The 18,389-nt window shown below is 45.4% G+C and overlaps 1 protein-coding gene across 1 annotated transcript in view; it reads right to left on the bottom strand.

The window, feature by feature from the left end:
* mIF2 (mitochondrial translation initiation factor 2) overlaps positions 1 to 18,389 on the bottom strand; it is a 168,436-nt gene that overhangs the window by 45,341 nt on the left and 104,706 nt on the right. The window contains exons 10-11 of the mRNA XM_068360953.1: positions 14,061 to 14,269; positions 4,240 to 4,457 (exon numbers count right to left, since the gene is read on the bottom strand). Of these exons, the coding sequence (XP_068217054.1) occupies positions 4,240 to 4,457; positions 14,061 to 14,269 (427 nt within the window). The remainder of the gene's footprint in view (positions 1 to 4,239; positions 4,458 to 14,060; positions 14,270 to 18,389) is intronic.

Genomic DNA, 18,389 nt, shown 5'->3' on the forward strand with positions numbered 1-18,389 from the left:
GCCAGTCGTCCAAATAGAGGGAGGCTCTGATGTCTGCTAAATGCAGGAATTTGGCAATATTCCTCATCAGTTTGGTAAAAACTAGAGGTGCCGTGCTTAGGCCAAAGCACAGGGCTTGGAACTGGTATACAACCTTCCCGAAAACGAACCTTAGAAAAGGTTGGGAGTCTGGGTGGATGGGGACGTGAAAGTAAGCGTCCTTTAGGTCTAACGAGACCATCCAGTCTTCCTTCCTGACCGATGCTAGAACCGACTTTGTCGTCTCCATGGTGAACGTCTGCTTTGTGACAAAGACATTCAGAGCACTGACGTCTAGCACCGGTCTCCACCCTCCTGTCTTCTTCGCCACTAAGAAGAGACGGTTGTAGAAGCCCGGGGATTGATGGTCCCGGACTATGACTACCGCTCCCTTTTGTAGTAAGAGAGACACCTTTTGCTGTAAAGCTAGTCTCTTGTCCTCCTCTCTGTACCTGGGAGAGAGGTCGATGGGAGTTGTTGCTAGAGGGGGCTTGCGCAAGAATGGAATCCTGTACCCCTCTCTGAGTAACTTCACAGACTGTGCGTCTGCGCCCCTGTTCTCCCAGGCCTGCCAGTAGTTCTTGAGCCTGGCTCCCACTGCTGTCTGAAGAAGGTGGCAGTCAGACTCTGCCTCTAGAGGACTTGGAACCCTTCTTCTTGCTCCCACGTTGACTTTCGGCACGAGCACCTCCTCTGCTGGAGGCTCTGCCACGAAAGGGCGGAATGAACCTTGACGCTGGAGTGTCTATCCTGGGTCTAGGCACGGAGGGCAAAGGGGTGGCTTTGCGTGCGGATGACGCCACCAGGTCATGAGTGTCTTTCTGGATCAAGGAGGCGGCAATCTCCTTGATCAACTCTTCAGGGAAGAGACACTTCGAGAGCGGAGCAAACATAAGTTCCGACTTTTGACATGGGGTGACTCCAGCTGACAAGAAGGAGCAAAGGTGATCCCGCTTCTTGAGGACCCCGGACACGAAAGAAGCCGCAAGCTCACTAGAACCATCCCGTATGGCTTTGTCCATGCAGGACATAATGAGCATGGAAGTTTCCTTATCAGAAGGGGAGGTCTTCCTGCTCAACGCTCCCAAACACCAGTCCAAGAAGTTAAAGACTTCGAATGCACGGAAAACTCATTTCATAAGATGGTCCATATCCGAAGGAGTCCAGCAAATCTTGGAGCGTCTCATAGCCAGCCTGCGGGGAGAGTCTACCAGACTTGAGAAGTCGCCCTGGGCAGAGGCAGGAACTCCCAAGCCGAGAACTTCTCCCGTGGCATACCAGACGCTAGATCTGGAAGCAAGCTTGGCCGGGGGAAACATGAAGGTTGTCTTCCCAAGTTGCTTTTTGGACTGCAACCACTCTCCCAGTACCCTTAAAGCTCTCTTGGACGAGCGAGCGAGTACGAGCTTCGTAAAGGCAGGTGCTGCTGACTGCATGCCTAAAGCGAACTCAGAGGGAGGCGAGCGTGGTGCTGCAGACACAAACTGATCCGGATATAAATCCTTGAACAGCGCAAGCACTTTCCTAAAGTCTAAGGAGGGAGGCGTGGTCTTGGGTTCGTCGATGTCCGAGTGTTGGTCGTCAAGATGTGCAGCTTCGTCATCATCAGAGAGTCCATCGTCTGAATGTTGAGGAGGAAGCGGCAAAGGAGTAGGTAAAAGCTGGACGGCTGAGTCCGGCAGCACGGGTGCATGCGTGGCTGCACTGGACCCAACGTCATGTAACTGTTGGTCCGTCTGAGAACTGGCAACAACCATAGCTGAGTGGGGGCGCAAAGCGTCTACTCCTGACCGTGGTCGGATAGCGGAGACCACCGTGGGTTGCGGAGGCTGACGCACCGCGTCAAAACACGGCAACTTAACTCCACCCTCCTCTTGTTGTGGTAGCACACGAACGTCAACGGAGGGTTCCGTGCGTCGGTGAACGTCAACATGCGTTTGGCAGGGTCGACTGCGCATGGGTGGAGGAGCTCTCACAGCTGGAGTGTGGGAGTAGGCAGCCTCAGCGTCTGCTGGGCGCACAACCGTGGTTGGTTGTAGGCTAACGGGTGCAGCGTCAACCTTCTCCGCACGATACTCCTGCATAAAGGAAGCTAACTGAGTCTGCATAGACTGCAGCAAAGACCACTTAGGGTCTACAGCAGCTGGTGCGGCAACAGACGGAGTTACTGCCTGTTGCGGTACCACTTTGCCTCTCTTAGGAGGTGTGCAGTCGTCGGAGGACTGCAGCGAGTCCGAACTGACCCAGTGGCTACACCTGGGCCGTTGGACTTGCTCGGAAGGGACCTTGCGTTTAAGAGGCCGTGAGACCTTGGTCCATCGTTTCTGGCGTGAAACCTCTTCCGCAGACGAGGAATGAACGGGCTCACTCGTCTTCTTGTGGGTGGGACGATCTAGGCAAGATACGTCCGAAACCACGGAGGGAACGTCTGTCCGCTGATTAAAGCCTGTCGAACCCTTTGGTCGTACGACATTGCTTCTCCCCTGGGCTTGGGAGCTTGCAAGAGGTCCCGGACTGGGAGGACGACAAGCACGAACAGACGCACCCTCATGCGTAACACTGACACTTTTCACTGCACAAACACTCACTTCACTTCCCACTGCACTCTTACCTTTCAACTCCCTGACGTCAGCCATGAGTTGATTGCGGTCATTCGCCAATGACTCGACTCTCTCACCCAGAGCCTGGATGGCACGCATCATATCTGCCATCGAAGGTTGATGAGAGCTAGCAGGGGGGTCGGGTGCAACCACTACAGGGGAAGGAATAGGTTGTGGGGCATGGGGAGAGGAAAAATCAACTGAGCGAGACGAACTCCTCCTGATTCTATCCTTCTCTAGCCTACGTGCATATTTCAGGAATTCTTGAAAATCGAATTCCGAAAGCCCAACGCATTCCTCACATCGATCTTCCAATTGACAGGCTTTACCCCTACAATTGGAACAAATGGTGTGCGGATCGATAGAGGCCTTCGGAAGACGCCTGAACAGTCCCTAGCGCTACACATCCTGTACTTGGGGACTTGAGAAGGGTCAGACATCTTGAATTAGTCAAAGGGGGGAATTCAAAATCTATCCAAGTCGTCAACAAATAATCCAAAATCCAATAAAAGAATGCAAGGAAGTATTGAAGATAACTTCTGCACAGCGATAGCTAATAACCAGAAATGAATACTTCACCAAATAACGTGAAAATCAATCCAGAAAACAACAGCGTATTTAGTAGGTCTTGCCGGTGGCACGACAGAGAGAAAATTGGTTCTGTGTTGACATGGAGTACTTGAGTACCTGCTCGACAGATGGCGCTGTTGATGTACACCCCCACCTGTATAGCGATCGCTGGCGTATTTCGTCCTTAGGTTTTTCTGTCGGGCAGCAGAGCTGACAGCTATATGATCACCGGGTAAGTTTAATATTGAAAAAGCACATATATTATGTCTCTTATGAGATGTTTAAAATAATTTAGGATATAACACTGTATGTTATGGTACTGGTGATTCTGTTGACTAGGAAAATATATGCTCAATATGTAGACCAGAAAGGGAGATTATTTAATGACAATTCCTCTTACTGATGGGGTTGTAGGAACTTAACTCTGTCATTAAGTGAGGAGTATCATCGGATCTGTTCTGGCTTCATTGAAAGAGAAATGGGAGAGCATATAGAAAACTGCTTTTATTCTTATTTTCATTGCTATGAGATGATGCAGCTTATGATTTGAAGGTAAATATGGAAATAATATACTTTAGGATTGAAATCCAGTTAGTAAAAATAACTTTACTATAAAAATGATAATGATGATGTCATAAACTATAATGAGAATGATGACAAGTTTGACGATACTTACACTGTAAAATATCTCCACCTAAAAGAAATTCTTCAAGATAGAAAAAATCCCACCTACAACGCAACTCGTTACAAACCTCTAGTTGAACAGCTCTCTTCATCAACCTGCGCAACCGTTCACAAAGAAACTAATACACTAGTACTTAGCATATCACTTGAAAGAAATTATTCAAGATAGAACAAACCCCACCTACGGCGCAACTTGTTAGAAATATCTAGTTGAACACCTCTCTTCATCTATCTGCGCAACAAGGCACAAAAAACACTAATACCCTTGTACTTGACATATCACCTGCAAATGTGCTTTACTACTTCACTAATGTTAAAGTAAATGAACACATACAATCATACTGTAACTTTAGAATTAACCACATACCCTGAAATGTTGCAGCCATAGATACATCTGATGGTGTAACCATTCCAACTCCATAGCTAAGGACAAACAACTGGCAGTCTTGACTGTGATAAGTTTCGATGACATCTAGAATAGCTTCAACTGAACCATCAACATCTCCTTTTAGTACAATAGATACTCTGGGACCAGTATCTTCGTCAGTGGATTCCTTTTGTCTCGGTCGTCTTCTTTTCCCGTACCTTAAAAGCAAAAGGAAACAAACATGTTCACAGACTTACATCTGTTATCTGGTTAAACCATTAGCAGCACTCAAGAAACATTTTGAAACAATTTATATGTTTTAGGACAATTTTACAACAAAAAGGGCAGTACTTTTCGGGAATTTAGTGTGATCCTTCAAAAATACACTAAACAAAGCATAATAAATTTAACATATATTACCATATGTGTTTTGGAGGCTTAGCACTTGAGTCGATATGCGAAACACACATGGAATAACTAATTAAACAATGAAAGCAACAGTATAAAGAATGGAAGTATACAACCTCCTATCCAATTCTATGTTCCTATTACTGTCTGTTAGACCAGAAATGCTTATCAATCACAGGGGATGGAAGCAGGGAATCACATACAAAAGTAATTGATAACTATGGAGCAAAACATATCTCATAAGTACCCCTATTAAATACAAACCTATTTTTCTTACCCCAAAACACTTTTTCTACCATTTGTTTTTACTGTAGAAAAAAAATTGTATATCATTAATAAGATTGTTGTTTCTTTACTCACCCAAGGTTTACATTACTTCCTCCTTGAAGTTTACTAGTGTTGTGATCCATCATTTCCTGTTTTCAATCACTTCAACAGCCTCATTCCCCTTGAATACTATTGCTGATTAAATCGTGCTATATGGATATGAGAGTGACTTTGGTAAGCCTTTCCAGAATACGAAGTTGAATCGGATTCAATAACCTCTTGACCTCTCTACTTAGTAGGGAGGTAAGGGAATTGTGAACTTCGGGCGAGTATAGAAACACCAAAGTACTCAAGTAGTGCCAAAGCCTCTGTACCATGGCCTTCCAGTGTCTTGGATTAGAATTATCTTGCTTTGGGGTACACTCGCGCATGCTGTGCTATCTTATTTCTCTTCCTCTTGTTTTTTTAACTTTTTATAGCTTATATGTGAAGGATCTAATTTAATGTTGTTACTGTTTTTGAAATATTTTATTTTGATTGTTTATTCTTCTCTGTGGTTTAATTATTTCCTTATTTCCTTTCCTCACTGGACAATTTTTCCCTATTGGAGCCCTATAATCCAACTAGGATTATAGCCATGAATAATAATAATAATAATAATAATAATAATAATAATAATAAAGGGATTTTGACGTAGGAAAAATCTATTTCTGGGCGAGGGACCTGTGCCGCCCAGTGAATAAGCTCCTATTAGCACTTATTCTTAGGTAATTTACTGCTAAATATACCAGAGAAAAAATGTAAAGGAGTGCTAGGTTGACTAGCTCGCTCACCTATTGGTGTCGGTATGGAATTGGGCGTATAATCCAGAGGTCCCGCACCATTTAGATTCATCCACGACAAAGACCCCCAATAGAGGAGAGCCGTTCAACCTCACTCGGCACCACCCACTCTGCATCCGCTCAGAACCCAACTCCTTAGCACCCAAAGTTTGGGGACTCCAAGGGAGAGGAGCTGGGAGGGTTCACTGGGCGGCACAGGTCCCTCGCCCAGAAATAGATTTTTCCTACGTCAAAATCCCTTTTCTGGGCTTGAACCTGTGCCGGCCAGTGAATATATACAAGAGAAATGTCACCAAACTTGAAAAATAAAGGAAAAAACGTAAACACAAGGGAAACACAAGTTACTTTAATCAGAGTTGAGTGCCAAAAACAACTATAAAGGTACCTTAAAAAGAACATAAATCCACTTGGTAGAACAATTGACAAAAAAGGTAAGGTATAATAATGCCGTGAGTGATGATATATACAGATACTCAGGAGTCATAAAATTAACAAATATAGGAATAGTAACCAGGTGCGAAACCAACGAATACAAATAGGGTATAAATGAGGCAGGTAAGGGGGAGAGATAAAATGACAAGGAATTAACATGTGAGTTACCTGGGGGTAACTACGCTCCCTGCAGCTACCGTAGGAAATTTAAGGGCTTCCAAATGTTTAAGATAGTGTTTCTTGAACACTGACGGTGACTTCCACCCTGTGTACCTAGAAAGATCCGTAAAATTCATGTGGTGAAAAAAGTTCACCGAAGTAGCAACTGCTCTAATATCATGTGCAAGAGGAAAAGAGTCAGGGCTAGCTTGTTTAATAAAATACAAAATTTGTTGCCTGATCCCTTTAATGGTAATGGTACCGCCTTGTTCTCTAACGAATAGAGGCCCCGAGGAGTTAGAGGAGGTCCGGGATAAATAAGACTTAAGAGCAGTAACAGGGCACAGAGACGGATCTTGCGTGAGGGGAACAATTTTCCAGGAGGACCATCTGTTCTGAGGGTCTTCGTTCTTAGCTAAAAAGAATTTGTTAGGTGAAAGAAGGACCTCTCCCGAAGGAAGGAACTCAATATGACCCGGGTCTCTTGACAAAGCTGCCAGTTCAGAAATTCTTGCCCCGGAAGCCAAACACACAAGGAAAAGTGTTTTCCTGAGAAGGGGAATATAATCACAAGAACTGTTAATGGTATCAGAAGCCAATTTGAGCACATCATTAAGGAACCAGGTAACCGGGGTAGGACGAGTAACCGGTTTCAGTCTGGCACAGGCTTTCGGAATTGAAGCTAACAAAGAGTCGGTTAAGTCTATGTTAAAACCCACTAGGAAGATCTTTTTCAAAGCAGATTTAATAGTGGTGATAGTATTGGCTGCCAGACCTGATTCTAATAAAGTTCTAAAGAAAGTGACTGTAAGGTTCAAGTTCATACAGTGTACGTCTGAGTCTATCAGAAATTTAGCCAACTTTTTAACTGCAGAATCATATTGGCGGATGGTGGAATCCCGTTTATCTGATTCTAGGAACAGGGTGTTTTGAGGATCGATATTGGCACCATGCATGGCCGCAAACTTCATGAAGTCCATAAAGTTAGGGCGCTCTGAATGTTTGAGAAAGCGTACACAACGCGTGTTTGTACTATCTGAGACAGAACCGGATTGGGTATCGGGTGAGGATGTAGTCTCAACTCTCGCAGGAGAGGGTACCAATTGCTCTTGGGCCAGTTGGGTGCGACCAAGGCTACTCGTCCCTTGAAGGATCTCAGTTTGTCTAGGACTTTCAGTAAAAGATTCACCGGGGGAAAGAGATAAATCCTTTCCCAGTTGTCCCAATTCTGTGACATGGCGTCTGTGGCGTAGGCCTGAGGGTCTAGATTGGGAGCCACATATACTCTCAATTTGTGGTTGGACTCCGTGGCGAAGAGGTCTACTTGGAGACCCGGAACCCGAGAGAGAATCCACCGGAATGACTTTTGATCGAGTGACCATTCCGACTCTAGAGGGGAGGTCCGGGACAGGGCGTCTGCAACTACGTTCCGGACTCCCGCCAGGTGGACAGCTGAAAGATGCCAACGGTTCGAGGCTGCTAGGGAGAATATGGCTACTAGAACATGGTTCAGAGGCCCTGATTTTGATCCGCCTCTGTTGAGGCAGCGGACCACCACTTCGCTGTCGAGAACCAGACGAAGGTGTTGTCTCTTGGATGGAGAGAGACGTTTCAGGGTTAATAGAACTGCCATGGCCTCCAGCACATTGATGTGAAATTGGCGGAATAAGGGAGACCAAAGACCTTGAACTTTCCTGTGCTGAGAATAGCCTCCCCAACCTGATAGGGATGCGTCCGTGTGAATGATTAACTTCGGAGGCGGAAATCGAAGGGGAACTGACTTTGACAGATTGCTGGCCTTTGTCCAAGGTAGAAGTCTTTCCCGGAGAATGGGAGGAAGGCGGACTTTCCTGTCCCGGAGCTTCCGATTCGCCCTCGAACGCCAGACACGATTGATATCTTTCAACTTCGCTTTCAGAAGTAGATCCGTCACTGAAGCAAATTGAAGGGACCCTAGGATCCTCTCTTGGAGCCGTCTGGAACTCACTTAGTCTTTGAGAAAGCGTTTGGTGTTCATTGCAATCTCTAACCTCTTGGGTTTGGGAAGACACAGAGTGTGAGATATAAGATCCCATTGCAGGCCGAGCCATTGGAACTTTGATTTCGGAAGAAGACGGGACTTCTTGAAGTTGATCTGAAAGCCTAGAGATTGAAGGTATTGGATGACTTTGTGAGTGGCTTTTAGGCAATTTTGGGAGGTGTCTGACCAAATGAGCCAGTCGTCCAGATAGGCTACTACTTGAATCCCTTGATTTCTGAGTTCCTGAACAGCAACTTCTGCTAACTTTGTGAAGATCCTTGGGGCGATGTTGAGCCCGAAAGGCATCACCTTGAAGGAGTAATTTTTGTTTCCTAGGCGGAAGCCTAGATACGGACGGAAGTGTCTCGCTATCGGAACGTGATAATAGGCGTCTGTAAGATCGATAGAGGTGGTGACGGCCCCACGGGGAAGTAAGGTCCGCACCTGCGAGACGGTAAGCATTCGAAACTTGTCGCATTGAATGGACAAGTTGAGAAGGGATAGGTCTAGAATCACTCTTCTCTTGTCCGAATCCTTCTTCGGGACACTGAACAGCCGACCCTGAAACTTCAGGTGTTTCGTTTCTTGTATGGCGTTCTTTTGTAACAGGTCCTGGACAAACTCGACTAGGTCCGGAGTGGAATGCTGATGAAATCTGTTCGGTGGAGGAGGTCCTTGAATCCAACTCCACCCCAGTCCCTTGGAGATGATACTGAAAGACCAGGGACTGAACCTCCATTTGTTGCGGAAGGCATAAAGCCTCCCCCCTACCCGCTGCACCTCAGTATTGGCTTGAGGAGTTGCCTCCACGTCCGCCTCGGAAGTTCTTTCCTTTGCGAAAGAATCTACCCCTACCTCTGTTCTGGTATGAACCACGGTGGTAGCCTCTACCTCTGTTATAACCCTGGGAAGAGCCTTGAGCTTCATAAGATTGGTTAAAGGCTGGAGGTGGTGGAGGCACCGGGAAGCTGGCTCTTAGGTAACAGAACGGTGACGTAGTCGTCCGAGGAAGGAGCCTGAGAGGTGGAAGGCTGTGCAGGAACAGCAGGAGATGGTGGGAGAGGCTGCCGGAAAACGGACGAGCTACTTTGCTGTTGCCGGAACTGAGTGGAGGTATACGGGCGGAGCTTCTTCCTACCACGGGCTTGGTAACTTGCAGGATCATATTTCCGCTTAGGAGTCAAACCCCAACGGGCTTTAAGGCTCTGATTAACTCTTGTAGCTTCTGTCAAGACTTCCTCCACAAGATCCTCAGGGAAAAGATTTGGACCCCAACAAGAGGACCGGATAAGTTTATTCGGTTCGTGCCTAATAGTCGCCTCAGCCAGGACGTGTTTGCGGCACCTACGTTTAGCAAGAGCAAAGTCATATAAGTCAAAGTACAAAGACTGCAAAGTAGCCTTATTGAGAGACTTGAAGATACTCTCAGTATCATAAGTTAAGGCTATCGACTCCGTAGAAGTGGCCAAGTTCAAGGTTCGACCAACACGTAGGCGGGAATCATACTCCTGTTTAATAAGGGATTCCGGGAGACGGGGAAGCCGTTCACTAAAAATTACTGACGCACAGTCCGCTGTCAGCTTGCCGGAAGTAAAGGTGGTATGGACATTGTCCCAACACTCATTATCTGAAGGAAGAAGGAGGGAGATCGGATCTACCTCTCGGATGGGAGGCAAGGGCTTCTCCTCCAGAGCGTATTGAAAGGCAAGCTCTGCAATCTTAGTGACGCATGGAGTCACGGTATTCTTGTCCATTAGGAACATTGTAAATGAACTTTTATGAGGCGTCAACATGGTATTGGTGCAACCTATGTCATTTAGAAACCTAGCCCAAACAGATTGGGCTTGTTCCTTTGGGAAAATGACGGTCTCTTTAGGGACCTTATCCAGCCGAACCAGAGCTTCCTCGGTAAGCCTGGCATAACCATGAAACGGAAATGCGAGACCAGGAGGAAAGAATTCAAAGTCCTCTAGTGGACGAGTACCAAGACCTTCCAACGTTAACATCCCGTCTGAGAACGGGGAATGAAGAGCCATGCGCCAAGGGTTATTCTTGGTAAACGGAGGAAGCTTAGAGGCATCCGGGATGAGAGAGCTTTGAACTTGCTCCGGAGCACCATGCTCTAATGCCCCAAGTCTCTGACCAATGTTAGAAAACATCGTGTCCATCTTGGCCTGCATTTCTGACACAATCTTAGATTGCATCTCTGACACAATGCGAAGCATGGCTGATTCGGAAAGGCCCGGGTTAGGAGCAGAAGTGGCGGATTGTACTCCCGGGTAGTGAGACTTAGAGGAGGAGCCGGAAGCCTTAGATGATGGGTTTGCATTCGTTTTAGAACCATGGGAAGCCTTGTGGGGCTTACGAGCTTTTGGCAAAGTTCTAGATTTAGATTTATCTTTGGGGGGAACCGGGTGTGATCGGTGAGACGAATCGCGGTCCCCAGAAAAACCATGAAAAGAAGAGAGATCAGATGAAGAAGAAAGAGCGGGGCTGAGGATAGGAATCTCAGCGCCGGTAACACCTGCCTCACTTACAACCCTACCTGCATCCGGATCATCTAACAACATGGGTTCCACATCCAAGTTCAAGGAGGCAACATTGTCTTCCAGATCTCCGGGGGCATCAGACGTATCTTGATCTTGATCCTGATCGATGAATCCAGCAATAGTGGCATCAATGTCGGCAATGATGGGTGCCGCAACAGCTCTAGCCACAGCGGCTGAAGACTTAGCATTAGGGTAAATCATTGCACAGTAGTCTTCAGAGAGGACGTAAGGCTGCTTTGATTTCACATTTCGGGCAAATCCCCCAACCCACACTTTCAGGGTGGCCCGAGCCGCAGTCTTCTGCTCCGGGGATGCCTGAAATAATAGTGGGAATTAAAGAAAGGAAGAGTCCCGGAGGTCCTTTAAAGACCATAGAAATCTTACTAAATAGTGTATGTATACCAAATAAAAGTAAGAATAATTAGAAAAGTCAACATAGCCAACGGGACTCACCGAATCAGATCCAAGGGTGGTAATGAGGTCAAAACAGACCATACAATTATCAGGATGCCAGACTACGATATCTTCCAGCTGCACTCCGCAGAGGGCGTGAGACCTACACACCGTATGGCCACAAGGCTGGTGAAGAACCGCCGCACAGGCCGTCGTCTGGCAATGAACCATCTATAATAAGAATAGTATATGAGAAACTGTAATTCTCTTAAGTAGGGGCGGGTCCGGAGGACCCGGGCCTAAACATAAGTCTAACTTAAGACTAGAGCTTAACTATAATACTCTTGGGCGGGTCCAGAGGACCCGGGCCTAAACATAAGTCTAACTTAAGACTAGAGTATAACTATTCATTCCGGACGAGCCGGGATCATAAAGAAGGATGCAACAAAGAATTAACACACATGGTGTCTGACTTCCCGGAGCGAGGTTAAGCCCCGGACCGGGATATATAAAATTACATCCATAAACTAATACATATAGGAACTCCGGGGTAGTGATCTGTCATATATAATCATAGTAACTGTTATAAAATAAGGGGGGCGGAACCGTAGATAAGAACCACCAACAGAACCCGGAGGTTTTCGTATAACATAAATAAAAGTGTGATAGGTGAACATTATAAAATAGGGTGCACCGGGATTCCTACTCTATTGACCGGTGGCCAACCAGTCTAGACAGAGACAAAACCACCGGGACACCCGGAGAGAGGACAAAGTCCATAAACACTGAACTACCCCCTCTGTAGGAAGGGAAGGCAACGGTCCCCTAGGGGAGGGGGGAGAGAAGCCTAGCCACCAACCTAGCGAGAGGGGGAGCTTGGGGGAGGATCACGTGACACGGAGCAGCAGGGCTACCAACTGACGATCCCCAAACACTACCAAAACAGATCATACGGGGTAATAAGCACAAATATTCATTATAAAAGTAATAGCGTTGAAAAATATATAAATATACACATAAAAAATTAGGGCAAGGCATGCGAAAAAATGAATGAATCCCGAAGGACAACAACCTGATGGCCGAAGGCCGGCAAGCCACCTACGATACGTAATCTGATATCGGCCCTAAATATGAGCCACAAGGGCTCTAAACGCTAAATAATGAATATCCACTATAAAACATATAAAAATTAAACTAATAATAAAAATAATACACTTAGTAACACCGCGAGTGAAACTAAAAGCTCTTGAAACAGGAGTACCAACCGTAAGCGGAATCGAGCAAGACCAAGATGATCGAAGAGAATAAACTCTTATAACTTAAATATTAAACGATCTAGATTGCTCAAAACACAGCAAAACATAGCTTGGTACTTAACTTAGACGGTGTCTCCTGGGAAACCGATGTAGAAGCCATAATCATAAGGAAAATAAGGCAAAAACACGAGAGCACAAACTAGCGGGTTACCACACAGGCGTGCTAAAAAGGAGTTGAGTTCTGAGCGGATGCAGAGTGGGTGGTGCCGAGTGAGGTTGAACGGCTCTCCTCTATTGGGGGTCTTTGTCGTGGATGAATCTAAATGGTGCGGGACCTCTGGATTATACGCCCAATTCCATACCGACACCAATAGGTGAGCGAGCTAGTCAACCTAGCACTCCTTTACATTTTTTCTCTGGTATATTTAGCAGTAAATTACCTAAGAATAAGTGCTAATAGGAGCTTATTCACTGGCCGGCACAGGTTCAAGCCCAGAAATAATGTGTTTAAACTGTTCCAGGAACAAGCTCCTAAACCTAAAATGCTTATAGACCAAAACAATCTTACACATGGGAAATAAAGGAAATTCACTCAATGCATTCTACACGCTCATAAATACATATATGGACTCATATCTAAAGGTTTGTAATGTTATTTAAAGAAGAAATTATAGACCCTAATATCAGAGGGAAGAAACTAGTCCCTTGGTAGGTGTTCAGTTTTTGTTTCTTTCTGCCCCTTTAATTTTTACAATATTCAAGGATGACTGTGGGTTTCGTAAATACTTTAACTAACAATTTTATATATATTTACCTAGGTTACATATGATTGGCATTGTTTATCATAACATTTGGAATTATTAGATGGTTCCCTTTTAGGGATACAATCCCCATATGTTTGGCAATGGTTCTCTTCCCTTGACCTCAAACTGACTTGCTTTGACTATGTGGAGAAACATTATTAATGAGTTCTGTATGTTAAGTCAACTTTTAATATTGTTTGGTACGTTTTCAACGACAGAAGAGTAAATCACTCGTTAACTGAATGACGTATTTTCTGCGATGGAATTCTTCATAACCCTACCAAGAGGATATTGATAAAAAGGAAAAGCATATGAATCAATAAAAATCGTGTTTGAAGAATCTGTGAGCCCTGGATAGGTCTGCATAAAAATAAATGATACAGTTGACCAAGGAATCCTCAGAAAACAAGATACACTTGTGCCAGGTACCAAAGTCAGTGGTTCTTATTCTTTTGCCTTAATATTACATCATCCAGAATTCTCTCACAAACATAAATTGACAATGAAGTGATGGGTTTATGCAGGAAAAAAAAAAAAAGGACATAGAAAATTACAGGTTACAAAAGATGCTGAGTGACCACATTGATATCAATATGATTTAGTGCTATATATTTCAGAGCCAAATTGAAAATTGTATTCAGTAAATTTGGTTAATAATGGGACAAATGAAAAGGGTGATAACAAGCCCTTACCTTTGTCCAAGCATACGCCGTTCTTCTCGTTGCTTCCTGTAAACCGCCAAATGTTCATTTAGACGTTCTTGTATGATTACCTCTGCCTCTTTTTGTTTTTGTACAGCAAGCTCTTGTTTTCGCCATTCTATAACTTCATTTGCTCTGCGCTCAGATTCAACTTCCAAAATCAGGTCACCTGCTGCTGGTAGATCTCTCCAACCAATTATCTATGGTAAAGTTTAATTATGTACATGAATACATATGCAGTTCATATATATATATATATATATATATATACACATACATAATATATACTGTATATATATATATATATATATATATATATATATATATATATGTGTGTGTGTGCGTGTGTGTGTGTGTGTGTGTGTGACAATTTGTCCTAAATTGTATTTTTCCTAGCTATACAAACCCGTAATCATTTAATATAGGAATTCGCTTCAGCTCAGCTGAAACAGCCAAAGAAGAAGAAAACCAGGCAGTTGTGCTGATTGGTTGGCTGGCGGTATGAGGCGGAGCTTAGCCCCCCCCCCCCCCCCAACTGCTTTAGGGTCCATGTGGAACATGAGAGGGGAGGTAGAGGCGAGCATTTATATAAAACGATTACAGGTTTGTATAGCTAGGAAAAATACAATTTAGGACAAATTGTCATTTGTTCCGACGCAATATACAAACCTTGTAATCATTTAATATAGGAAGACTCACTGGTTGGTGGGAGGTCTGCCTTTGCTGCTTGTGGACAGCTAACTGCCCAGATATAGACCTGGTCTCGAATGAGAGCAGAGGACTAAATCCACCCTCCCCTGTCTCTTGACCCGACATGATGATGGTGGGGTCTGAGAGACTGCGAGCCGCCGCGCGATGTGTAAGAGCATCGCGTGACCGGAGAGCATGAACGTAAGAGACACTCGACCCTAGGGTCACAGTGACTGGATGAAACTCCAAAACCAAAAGGCAAAGGGTTTATACATCCACCGTCTTTCCTGCCTAGCAGAAGACGGGAGGAGAATACTTGTAAACAAACTCTAGCAATCTTACCTGGGAAGACTTGTCTGGATGTATGGAACTCCAAGGGAGGAGACATAGAGAAAGGCGGATCACCTGCAGACTGCTTTTACACTGCCAAACATACCATGAAATCAAGACAAGACTTCCCTGTCCCAGAGGAACTGGAAAGGTTAGGCAATAGCTTGAGCTGCTACCACAGGGCCAAGAATAAAGGTGTCCAAGGACTTGTGCGTAAACTCCCTCAAGTAAAAGGCCGTAAAGGTGGTCTGGCGTTTTCCAACGCCCGCCTTCAGCACTTGGCCCACTGCAAGATTTCTCTTGAAAGCGAGTGTGGGGGCAATGCCCCTGATCTCGTGAGCTTTAACCCTCGCTGGTGCTTGGACTCTTGTGGAAGTCTCATACGCCTTGCGGATGGTTTTACAGATCCAGAGGGATATCGTGTTCCTCGACACTTCCCTCTTGGTTCTGCCGGTGCTAACGAAGTCGTCGACATTCAGGTCTGAGATGCTGAGTTTGCTTAAGATAGCGCTGGAGACACCTGACGGGACAGAGAAGTCTCTCACCTGAACCGCCACATCCAGTAAGGAAGGAATAGTGAAGGCCTCGAACCTGGGATCGTGGATCGCTGGGTTCTGAGTCTTGGCCACAAACTCTGGCACAAAACTCAAGGAGATCTCCTTCCAACCCTCTGCGTGAGTGACATTACAGGAGAGGCCGTGTAACTTCCCGACTCTCTTCGCCGATGCTAAGGCTAGCAGAAAAAACAGTCTTAAAGGTCAAGTGCCTGTTTGAGGCACGGCTCAAGGGTTCACACAGAACATGAGCAAGAGACCCGAGAATTAAGGTGACATCCCACTGGGGAACTCTAAGTTCTCTCGGCGGACGCGACTGTTCGAAGCTCTTAATGAGCATAGAAATCCCCAGGCCGTTGGAGATATCTATGCCCTTCAGATGGAACACCATTGCAAAGGCAGACTTGTACACTTTAATGACAGAAACTGAAAGGAGCTTATCTCTGCGGAGAAAGACTAGGAAGTTTGCGATCTGAGTCAGAGAGGCTCTGACTGGAGAGATACCCCTTCCACTACACCAATCACAGAAGACCAACCACTTCCTCTGGTAGACTGAGGAGGAGGATCTTCTAAGATACCCTGACATCTCTCTCACAGTGAGTCACGAAAAGCCTCACATTCTGAGGAGATGCTGGATAGTCTACACGCGTGAAGTCTGAGCTACTGCACTGCCTAGTGGTACCTGTTCGACAAGGGTTGCCGAAGGAGATTGGGCCGGTGTGGTAGCTCTCACGGTACCTCAACCAGGAGCGACAACAAATCGGGAAACCACTCCATGTGTGGCCATAGTGGAGCAATGAGAATCATCCTGAGTCCTGGAACTACTAGCACCTGGTACAGGACTGCGCGAAGCAAGCAAAAAGGGGGGAAACGTGTAGCAATCCAGTAGATTCCAAGGATGTTGCAGTGCATCCTCAAACGCAGCCGCGGGGTCTGGTACTGGAGAGCAAAACACAGCAAGCTTTGCGTTGTGCCGTGTTGCGAAAGGTCGATGCATGGTTCTCCCCAGAGGTCGAGTACTCTACTCGCGACCCAAGGGTGAAGGTAATTACCTTGGTTTTATAACAAGTAACCACATGAGAGAGAGAGAGAGAGAGAGAGAGAGAGAGAGAGAGAGAGAGAGAGAGAGAGAGAGAGAGAGAGAGAAATTCACACACTTTCAGTTCCAAGTCCTGATTAATGTTATTTTTATTAGTAAAATAAATTTTTGAATATACTTACCCGATAATCATGTAGCTGTCAACTCCGTTGCCCGACAGAATTCTATGGAGGGATACGCCAGCTATCACAATACTAGAAGGGGGTGTACTTACCAGCGCCACCTGTGGCCAGGTACTATAGTACTTCTTGTTGACACCTCCTCAATTTTTCCTCGGTCCACTGGTTCTCTATGGGGAGGAAGGGAGGGTCAATTAAATCATGATTATCGGGTAAGTATATTCAAAAATTTATTTTACTAATAAAAATAACATTTTTCAATATTAAACTTACCCGATAATCATGTAGCTGATTCACACCCAGGGGGGTGGGTGAAAACCAGTGTACAAGATTAAAGGATAGCTAAGTATCCCATATTTCATATAACAGTTATCTCAAATAACAATGAAATAATAAGTACCTGGTAAGGAAGTCGAATTGAACCGTTACTCTGCCTCTTTTTTAAGTTCGTCTTCCTTACTGAGCGCAGCGTTCCTCTTGGAGGCTGAATCAACTCAAAGGTGCTAAAGTATATAGGGCTGCAACCCCTACTAAAGGACCTCTACACAACCTCTAACCCAGGCGCTTCTCAAGAATGAATTGACCACCCGCCAAATCAAAAGGATGCGGAAGGCTTCTTAGCCTACCGTAACAACCATAAAAACAACAATAAAAGCATTCAAGAGAAAGGTTAAAAAAGGTTATGGGATTAAGGGAATGTAGTGGCTGAGCCCTCACCTACTACTGCACTCGCTGCTACGAATGGTCCCAGGGTGTAGCAGTTCTCGTAAAGAGACTGGACATCTTTAAGATAAAATGATGCAAACACTGACTTGCTCCTCCAATAGGTTGCATCCATTATGCTCTGCAGAGAACGGTTTTTATTAAAGGCCATCGAAGTAGCTACGGCTCTTACTTCGTGGGTCCTTACCTTCAGCAATGCAAGGTCTTCCTCCTTTAAGTGAGAATGGGCTTCTCTAATCAGAAGCCTTATATAATACGAAACCCCGTTCTTGGACATGGGCCTCGAAGGTTTCTTGATGGCACACCATAAGGCTTCTGACTGTCCTCGAATAGGTTTAGACCTATTAAGATAATACTTGAGAGCTCTGACAGGGCAAAGAACTCTCTCTAGTTCGTTACCTACCATGTTGGAGAGGCTAGGTATTTCAAACGATCTAGGCCAAGGACGTGAAGGAAGTTCGTTCTTTGCTAGGAATCCGAGCTGAAAAGAACATGTTGCAGATTCGGTCGTGAAACCAATGTTCTTGCTGAAGGCATGAACCTCACTGACTCTCTTAGCTGTTGCAAGGCAGACGAGAAAAAGAGTCTTGAGGGTAAGGTCCTTGAAGGAAGCTGACTGGAGAGGTTCGAACCTAGGTGACATAAGGAACCTTAAGACTACGTCTAGGTTCCAGCCTGGAGTGGATAGACGACGCTCTTTAGAAGTCTCAAAAGACTTAAGGATGTCTTGAAGGTCCTTGTTGGAAGAAAGGTCCAAACCTCTGTGGCGGAGAACTGAAGCCAACATACTCCTGTACCCTTTAAT

The sequence above is a fragment of the Palaemon carinicauda genome, chromosome 37, assembly GCF_036898095.1.
Source record: "Palaemon carinicauda isolate YSFRI2023 chromosome 37, ASM3689809v2, whole genome shotgun sequence".
Classification (NCBI taxonomy): Eukaryota; Metazoa; Arthropoda; class Malacostraca; order Decapoda; family Palaemonidae; genus Palaemon; species Palaemon carinicauda.